Source organism: Monomorium pharaonis, chromosome 10, assembly GCF_013373865.1.
Source record: "Monomorium pharaonis isolate MP-MQ-018 chromosome 10, ASM1337386v2, whole genome shotgun sequence".
Lineage (NCBI taxonomy): Eukaryota > Metazoa > Arthropoda > Insecta > Hymenoptera > Formicidae > Monomorium > Monomorium pharaonis.
Window position 1 is genome coordinate 11,523,539 of NC_050476.1, and position 10,088 is coordinate 11,533,626.

Sequence of the window (10,088 nt, forward strand, 5' to 3'; positions counted from 1 at the left end):
GGTGCTGGGGTGGTGGGGATGGTCGCGGAAATGCTAGAGTGGGGGAAGCGTGCAACGGCAGTGACGGCGACAGCGGAGTGGTCGCACTTTGAATTTTCACGCTGCCGCTGCCATGACGAAACTCTATCGTCACATAGGACTTCGAAGCACGAAGCTACTAACTCCGGCTGATTTATATTTTGTTAGAAAACTTCGTCTCTCTTTGGATTTATTTCTAGGAAGTCCTCCTAAATCGGGATCACAAGGTGAAAGTCATCATGTTACGTACACAACTGAACGTCATCGTTATCGAAGGAATGATCCAACTACTATCGTATATACGCACAGCTCATTCGCAGCAGCACCTTCCGGGCCTCCAAAATTCATACCTTTCGTGCGCTCCCTCTCTGTGGCCCCGCTCTCGCATAGCGCGGCGCGGATATCACTTTTTCGGACGGTCTCTGTGCGATAGCATCAATCACTGTTTTCGAGACGTTAATTGTTTTGTGCTTCTTCGGGTGATTAAACTCTAAGAGCGTTAAAATTGTGGTTCTTCTCTTACGCGCGATATCTCTGATTTTATATCTTCGTTCATTCTTCTCATTAAGGCGTACGCAAATTCGCTGCGTAACGAGATCGGGTAGGCTTGCGGCCACCGCGCTCTTACGTGTACCGCGCGTGGCTTGCGTGGTAAAACCAACGCCGGGCAGCTGATTTCCGAACGATCACAGCATTGCTTGCACATCTCAAGGTGCAACCAGGTCAGTCTCTCTCCCTAGTCCTGTTCCTCTCGATCCCTTACACTCCTCCTTAACGTGACGGGCACATTCCCTAAGAATCGCAAGGCGATCACGCGCTCTGCGCGTGGCATATCCCGGGCGTGCTACAATCCACACGCATTCAAGGAAGGATCGACCGCCGGAAACAAATCTTCTCGCGCTTGTTTAAGAGTAACTCAACATCGCTCTCGCACCGGATCATCCCAGAATTAACATTAAGGGTGCCGACAATCAAAGGGCAACCGAAACACATTATGTTAGAAATTTGAAAGAAAGATTAGAAGAAATTTAAGAGTGAGGAGTCGAATGAAAATGAGATCTTTACAAATAAAGTTTTGGTATGATTTGAAAGTCAGATCTAATCTTTTCGAGGTTGATGAAAAAGTTTGGCTTTTAAACCCTTGAAGGAAGCTAAGGAGGTCTCCTCCTAAATTGCAGAGTAATTGGGAGGGACCATATTTAATTGTAAGGAAATTAAGTGAAGTAGTTTTTTGCATTCAGAAATTGTCTAGACATAAAAAAAAGTTGTACATGCGGATAGGATAGCTCGTTACTTAGAGAGATAAAAAAAATTAACTTGATCGGAGCCTGGCGAAAAAGTGAGATTAATTTTACTGTTAGGAAAAAAGTTGTTTTATTTTGATTTTAGGGAACTTGGCGATTTGTAACGATACACAAGCTGGAGCAGGCTGAGAAGGCGATCTTTTCCTGTTTGTTGAGTGGAAAGAAATAAAATAAAAGGGAATTCTTATTTTGAAGATTGTCTCGTTCAAGGTTTTCGACCGTGATTTCCCGTGAGACTAAGGGCAAATGCTGAAACAAGGACAAGAATGTTTTTATGGGCGCAAAGGAGTCCACGGGAAATTACCTCCCCCTTGTCTAAAGTTCAAGAAAGAAGGGCGCAAGTATCGAGAGGAGAAAAAAGTGCCGAAAAGAAGAGAAAAGTCGGGTGGGAAGTTTCTTGCCGCTCGGTAACTCACAGCGTTGGTTCGGGGTAGAGCAGGAGACGCGGAGAAGCTAGGACCGACGGGTTTTCCTCGAAGAAGCCTGCCTCTAGTTGTCGAGACGACAATTTGCGAAGAAGAGGAATAGTGTTGCGAGCGTAGTCTCGCGCGCGATGTGAGCGCAAACTTTAGTCTGCGCTCCGAAAAAATCAATATTATCAGTCGCCTCGGTCAGCTGTGTTCAGCGTTGACAGGAAGATTGTAAACAAATGAAATGATGGTTGTTGTTCTAAAGACGTCGTCTCGACGGATGTGCGGATGTGCTCGGAATAACAGTATTTGTATTCGGTGTTACCAATAAAGCTTCTTATTTGCTACAAACGTGTGCTTATTTCTCCGTGCTCGCGTGTGGGAGTGAGTGTGTTACGGAAGCGTTTGAGCGCAACACTATCAATAAAAAACCTAAGGTATCTTATTCACAAGTCCAGAATACACCAATGGAAGCTTCAACCACTGCAACTATGATAGAACTTACTTAATTATATAGCTATTGCAGATTATGTTGAAGACATTTGAACAAGTCAATGAAAGAATTGACAAACTAGAGACTAGAAATATTAGTGTTATACTTAAAAAGAAATAATGGTACAACAAGACCTACAAATAGCCACATGGAATGTCAATGGCATTCTGAACAAGAAACAGGACTTGGAAGTCTTTCTTAAAATTCAGCATATAAATACTGCTTTATCTCAGAGATACTGATCACACATAACAAGTCAATCATTTGTTAAGATAAAAGGATACAAAGTGTATCACACTATCCACCCAGTCAACCAAGCAAAGAGTGGCAGTGCGATGATAGTTAAGAAAACGATTAATCATTACGAAGAATGCCACTTACAGAGAGTAGACATGCAACTTATGATGGTTGGAATTAAATACACTAAAAAAAAGTTGAAAATTAGTGCAATATACTGCTCACCAAGTCGTAACATAAAACCAAAAGACTATCAGATTCTTCTTCAACACCCTGGCGAAAGATTTATTGTTGGTGGCGACTTGTAAACATGAAGACAGAGACTAACCATAATCAAGGGCAGAGAATTAAGAAAGGCCATTCGTGAAACTAGCTGTAATTATTAGGTGTACAACTTTGCTTCCGCCGCTTTTTTTTCGAAATTCGAAGCTTTATTGTGAAAAACTGATTATACATTTACGATTCAAAGTATTGTCCATCGCTGGCCACTACTTCCTCCCATCTTTCTGGCAGCATACGAATCCCGCGTCGAAAAAACTGGCCATCTTTTAAGACGATCTACGAATCGAGCTACTAATTCTTCACTTCTTCATAAGAACGGAAGTTCTGGTCAGCCAGGCAAGGCTGAAACAAGTGATAGTCAGAGGGAGCAATGTTCAGAGAATACGGCAGGTGGGGTAGGACTTCCCATTTCAACGTTTCCAAGTATGTTTTGACGTGCTTTGCGACATGGGGTTGAGCATTGTCATGCTGCAAAATCACTTTATTGTGTTTATTGTATTGCGGCCGTTTGTCTTTCAGTGCTCAGCTCAAACGCATCAATTGCTTTTTATACCGATCGCCTGTGATTGTTTCAGTCGGTTTTAGTAGCTCATAGTACACTACGCTGAGCTGGTCCCACCAAATACAGAGCATGACTTTGGACCCGTCAATATTCGGTTTGGCCGTCGATGTGGAAGCATGGTCGGAAAATCCTTATGATTTTCTGCGCTTGGGGTTATCGTAATGAACGTATTTTTCGTCCCCAATCACAATACGATGCAAAAATCTCTTCTTTGCCTTGCAAGCAGCTGTTCGCAAGTAAACAAACGTCGGCTCAACATCTCTCGGCTTCAACTCTTACGGCACCCAATTTCCTTGCTTCTGAATCATTCCCATGACTTTCAGGCGTTTTGAAATAGCTTGTTAAGTAACTCTCAATTTTTCTTGCGTTTGACACGAGTCTTGATCAAGTAATGCCTGCAATTCTGAATCTTCGAAAACCTTCTTTTTTCCACCGCCATGCCCGTCTTCGACGTCAAAATCACCGTTCTTGAAGCGTTGAAAACACTCTCGGCACATTCTTTCACTAATAGCGGCTTCACCATACGTAGAGAGCATTCGATGAGCCTCAGCCGCAGATTTCTTCATATTGAAGCAAAAAATTAAAACCTTTTGCAAATGACGAGAATTTGGTTCATAAGCTGACATTTTCAATCAAGAATAACTTTATGTTATTCATAACTTTATGATGCAGACACAAATCGACTAATATTTCGATGGCGTTGTGTTTACAAATACTTAAACTTATTGTATGATGTCTACAATCTATTTATTTCGGGAGCGTCCCGTTTGCCCACGTCAATATTGGCCACGGTCCCGATTGGCCACGTCAATATTGGCCACGTCAATATTGACCACGTCAATATTGGCCACGTCATTATTGACCACGATCCCGATTGACCACGGGGTGGATTGGCCACGTCATTATTGGCCACGCGTCATTATTGACCACGTCAATATTGGCCACGTCAATATTGGCCACGCGTGATATTGCCCACGTCAATAATGGCCACGTCAATATTGGCCACGCGTCATTATTGCCCACGTTATTATTGCCCACGTCATTATTGCCCACGCGTCATTATTGGCCACGTCATTATTGGCCACGCGTCATTATTGGCCACGTCAATATTGGCCACGCGTCAATATTGACCACGTCATTATTGCCCACGCGTCATTATTGCCCACGTCATTATTGACCACGCGTCACTATTGCCCACGTCATTACTGTATATGGGTTTGCGACTTGGACGAGGTGGGTGCGGGAGGAGGGGCCGAAGGCCCCCCTTGCACCCCCCCCCCCGTGTGTGTGTGTGTGTGTGTGTGTGTGTGTGTGTGTGTGTGTGTGTGTGTGTGTGTGTGTGCAAAGCATTTCTCTGCACCACATGGGTTTGCAACTTTCCACGCTAAGCAAAAAAATTGATTAATATTGACGTGGGCAATAATGACGCGTGGTCAATAGTGACGTGGGCAATAATGACGTGGTCAATATTGACGCGTGGCCAATATTGACGTGGCCATTATTGACGTGGGCAATATTGACGTGGTCAATAATGACGCGTGGCCAATAATGACGTGGCCAATAATGACGCGTGGCCAATAATGACGTGGCCAATAATGACGCGTGGGCAATAATGACGCGTGGGAAATAATGACGTGGGCAATAATGACGTGGGCAATAATGACGCGTGGCCAATATTGACGTGGCCATTATTGACGTGAGCAATATCACGCGTGGCCAATATTGACGTGGCCAATATTGACGTGGTCAATAATGACGCGTGGCCAATAATGACGTGGCCAATCCACCCCGTGGTCAATCGAGATTGTAGTCAATAATGACGTGGCCAATATTGACGTGGTCAATATTGACGTGGTCAATATTGACGTGGCCAATCGGGACCGTGGCCAATATTGACGTGGCCAAACGGGTGCCACTCTTTATTTCGACCACCTGTAGCGCCAGCAGACACGCCATTGGCTAAGGCGGTCGGCCAACCAGCGCCCCTCATACCGCAACCTACAGCCGCACGATTTTAAGAACGCTTGAGTTCTAGTTCGGCCATCTTCCCTCTCTGGTTATCACGTTCTTCTCTTCCGCGTTATTTATATATGCTGATCTCACGTAAAACCAAAGATTGTATAGAAGTTAGTTCGTTTTGACAATAAATATTTTATTACATTAGAGGATGAGTTCGCGGAGTCATTCTTAATCCCTACATGTAATTTGGTGACCCCGACGTGATCATACACGGTACACGCGTACGCGGTGTGCAACGCTCGCGGTGACCGGTCGTAACGTGCGCGAACAAGCAACGATCTCGTGTGCCCGACGCAGATTTTTTCTCCGCGCGCGTTGTTACCGTTGTCTGGCTCTACGCTATAACGGTGCTGAAATCACGACAAGCAAAGTATCATCACAATGCCAGTCGACCATTCGCCACCACACAGACAGACTGCGGAGCCGGACGGCGTTATCACCGAGGAACGGGACTTTCTGCTTACCCTCACCGGCGGCGATACTCCACAGGAACACCCGGGTATGGCCACAGACTTCCTCTCAACGACCGCGGCAGGCGCACCCATACGCCAACACGCATACCGCCATCAGGATGATCTCGAGTCGCAAGCGTACGCAATACGCGCGGTAAAGACTTGTACCTTTTGGAGGGACCACGCAAAAACCTGGTTCACGCAGCTCGAGGCCAAGTTCCGCGCACACAACATAAGGTCAGACGATCTCAAATTTTGTCTAGTTGTAGATAACCTAGATAAAAAGTCCATGCTCGAGATTGCAGATATTATTGAGACGCCACCGGCCACGGACAAGTACCAGAGGCTGAAAGAGACCCTCATATCCAGGCTCACCGATTCCGATGAGAAACGCTGGATAAAGCTTCTCAACGACATAGAGCTAGGGGACCGGAAACCCACGCACCTGTTACGGGAACTGCGACGCCTCACAGGGGCTACTGCGGATGAGAAATTACTGCAAACACTCTGGATGCAACGCATGCTCCCACGGATACAGGAACTGCTTTCAGTGGCCGAGGGAATGTCTCTAGACAAGTTGGCGGAGTTGGCTGACAAGGCTTTGGAGAGGACACACCCCGCCGTTTCAGCCATTGACACAGCTACACCTGCTGCTCAATCCTCCGTGCTCGCAGCAATCGAAAACCTTACGCAACAGATCCAGCGACTTACGGCCACACAGGAGAAAGGCCGCCGCGCTCGTTCGAAGCAACGAGGGAGAAGCAAATCTCGCGACACCGTCAAAGACAAACCTCAGAAATCAAAATATTGCTTCTACCATGCAAAGTTTGGCAAGGATGCCAGAAATTGTGCTCAACCTTGCTCGTGGGCCAACGCTATATCCGCAACGTCGTCGAAAGAGTCGGAAAACTAACTCAGCCATCGCAGTCGGCGGTAAGTGATGGTCCATTGCACGAAAACCGCCTATTAATTCAAGACAAAGAGACCGGGACCCGATTCCTGGTTGACACGGGAGCCAATGTATCAGTTCTGCCCAGGTCGTGGAAGGCGCGCGGCCTACCGCTATCGACGCTCCTGCTTTACGCAGCAAATGGCACTGCCATTGCCACTTACGGAAAAAGGAAACTTCGCCTTAACCTAGGTTTACGCCGAGAGTTTGTATGGACTTTTGTAGTTGCAGACGTAAGGCAGCCAATAATCGGGGCCGATTTCCTCAAGCATTTCGGTTTGCTGGTGGACCTCAAAAAAAAACGCTTAATCGACGAAACCACCGGGTTGCGACAACTTTGCCAGCTCACACACAACAATAAATCGGGAATTCGCCTAGTTCACGGCGATGACCCGTTTAACAATTTATTGCGGGAGTTCCAAGAGACCGTCACGCCCAACAAGGCACAAAAGACTCCGGACACCGGTGTCAAGCACCATATACTTACTCGAGGTCCGCCGATCGCGAAACCTATGCGCAGGCTTCCACCTGAGAAGTTGAGGATAGCCAAAACTGTTTTTGAAGACATGCTGAAGTCGGGAATTTGCCAGCCCTCCAGCAGCCCTTGGGCAGCACCGCTTCACCTTGTACCCAAGAAGTCCGGTGAGTGGAGACCGTGCGGAGACTACCGCCGCCTAAACAGCGCAACGATACCCGATAAGTATCCAATTGCACATATTGCAGATTTTGCGCACCGTCTACACGGTTGTAAAGTTTTTTCAACAATCGATTTAATCCGTGCATACCATCAAATCCCGATAGCACCCGAGGACCAGCCTAAGACGGCCATTATTACTCCTTTTGGTTTATTCGAATTTAAGATGATGACCTTCGGACTAAAAAACGCCGCGCAGTCGTTTCAAAGATTCATCGATTCGGTCACACGCGGATTAGATTTCGTATACGCTTACCTTGATGACATTCTTGTTGCGTCTAAAGACCACCAGGAACACCTCAAGCATCTCCGCATCCTGTTCGAGAGATTCCGGCAGTATGGCGTAAAGATCAACCAGATTAAATGCCGCTTTGGCAAAGACGCCGTTACGTACCTCGGCTACCTCATTGACGAGAAGGGATCACAACCAATACCTGCGCGTGTTGAAGCAATCAAGAATTATTCACAGCCACGAACGATAGCGGAACTCCGTCGCTTCCTAGGCGTCCTCAATTTTTATCGGCGTTTTTTGAAGGACGCAGCCAAGGTTCAGGCTTCCTTGAACGATCACATCCGCGGCGCCAAGCGCAAAGATAAAAGACCAGTACCCTGGACTTCCGAATCGATAAAGGCTTTTGACAGTTGCAAACAACTTTTGGCGGATGCTACCCTGCTAGCACATCCGCGCGAAGGAGCTAGACTAACTCTTACCACCGACGCCTCAGATACCGCTATGGGCGCTACGCTGGAGCAGGAAGTTAACAATACCTGGGAACCTCTCGGATTTTTCTCACGCAAATTCTCAGAAACTCAGAAAAAATACAGCGCCTACGACAGGGAGCTCACGGCAGCGTACCAAGCGGTCAAGTATTTCAGGCCCTGGATCGAAGGGCGACACGTGACATTAAGGACGGACCATAAGCCACTTACCTTTGCTTTTCAACAACGTGCTGATAAAGCATCCCCACGCCAATGGAGGCAGCTCGATTACATCGGTCAATACACTACAGACATTCAATATATCAGCGGAACAGACAATAATGTTGCAGACGCGTTATCTCGACTCAACTCGGTGGAACTGCCAACAATAACAAACACACAAGAAATCGCCAACGCCCAAAAGGAAAACGAGGAGCTGCAGACTATCCTTAAATCGGATTCGTCTCTTCATCTAAAGAAGCTGAGAGTCGACGACTCGGAGAACGTCATCTACTGCGACATCTAAACCTCGAACATTCGGCCTTATATCCCTAAAGTGCTCAGGCGACGCATCTTCGACGTGGTACACAAATGCTCACATCCCAGCGGACGAGTTACCAAGAAACTAATGCAGAAAAGGTTCGTTTGGCCAAGCATGTCCAAGGACATTACGGAATGGGCTCGCATGTGTTTACCCTGCCAACGCAGCAAGATCTCCAGGCACGTGCACTCGGAAGTGCAACACATCCCAGTACCATCAGCCCGCTTCAGGCACATACATATTGACATCATAGGACCTCTCACAAAGTCAGAAGAATACAGTTATTGCTTAACTGTAATCGACAGATACTCGAGGTGGCCGGAAGCCATTCCCATCAAGACGATATCGGCAGATGAAGTTGTGGAAGCGTTATGGACTACGTGGATCGCACGCTACGGAGTTCCCAGAACAATTACTACTGACAGGGGGAGTCAATTTGAATCCGCTCTATTTGATTCATTCATCAGGTTCCCAGGATGTTCCAGATCCCGCATACCACCCGGCCGCGAACGGAATCATTGAGCGCTGGCACCGTGCTCTCAAGGCAGCTATAATGTGTCACAATGGCCAACTATGGACCAAGCTCTTGCCGGTCATTCTGTTGGGTTTGAAAACTAGCATCAAAGAAGACATCAACGCCTCAGCGGCAGAGATGCTCTACGGCGAGAACCTTTCATTACCAGGGGAATTCTTTTTGGATTTGGACGTCCGCACTGACCCCACCTGCTTCGTCCAACATTTACAAGATTACCTACAAAAAATTCATCCTAAACGTACCGCACATCATGGTAAAAAGGGGATTTTTCTGTTTAGAGATCTAGCCACCTGCACGCACGTGTTTGTCAGAGTCGACAGCTCCAGGAGGCCACTTCAACCTCCTTACGAAGGCCCCTTCCCGGTGCTAGAGTGGAACAACAAGGTCTTCAAGGTTTTGATCAAGGGCCAACCCGCCACCATCTCCATAGATAGGGTCAAGCCGGCGCATACAGAGAGCAACGCTTTGCCATCTTCAACCTCGTTGGATCAGTCACAAGGGCCGCCAGTAATCTCGGACGCTCCCAAAGTTTACTCGAGCCCTAAGAAGAAAACCGTCACCTTCGCTCCAACCGCTCAGTCACTGGAAGGAGGGTAGTGTAGCGCTAGCAGACACGCCATTGGCTAAGGCGGTCGGCCAACCAGCGCCCCTCATACCGCAACCTACGGCCGCACGATTTTAAGAACGCTTGAGTTCTAGTTCAGCCATCTTCCCTCTCTGGTTATCACGTTCTTCTCTTCCGCGTTATTTATATATGCTGATCTCACGTAAAACCAACAAAACCATCGTTAACAACAATACTCAAAAACTTAGACAGAAGCTTAAAGAAGAAACAATAAACTTGTACTTACAGGATTTGTCGGCATATGAAGAGACAAATTATTTGCTTTAGA

General features: G+C 47.0%; 1 protein-coding gene across 1 annotated transcript; it reads left to right on the forward strand.

The window, feature by feature from the left end:
* The first annotated feature begins 9,213 nt into the window (after positions 1 to 9,213).
* Positions 9,214 to 9,792, forward strand: LOC118647486. The gene has a single exon (XM_036292527.1). It carries the CDS (start codon positions 9,214 to 9,216, stop codon positions 9,790 to 9,792), a length of 579 nt encoding a protein of 192 aa, XP_036148420.1.
* Positions 9,793 to 10,088: the final 296 nt, after the last annotated feature.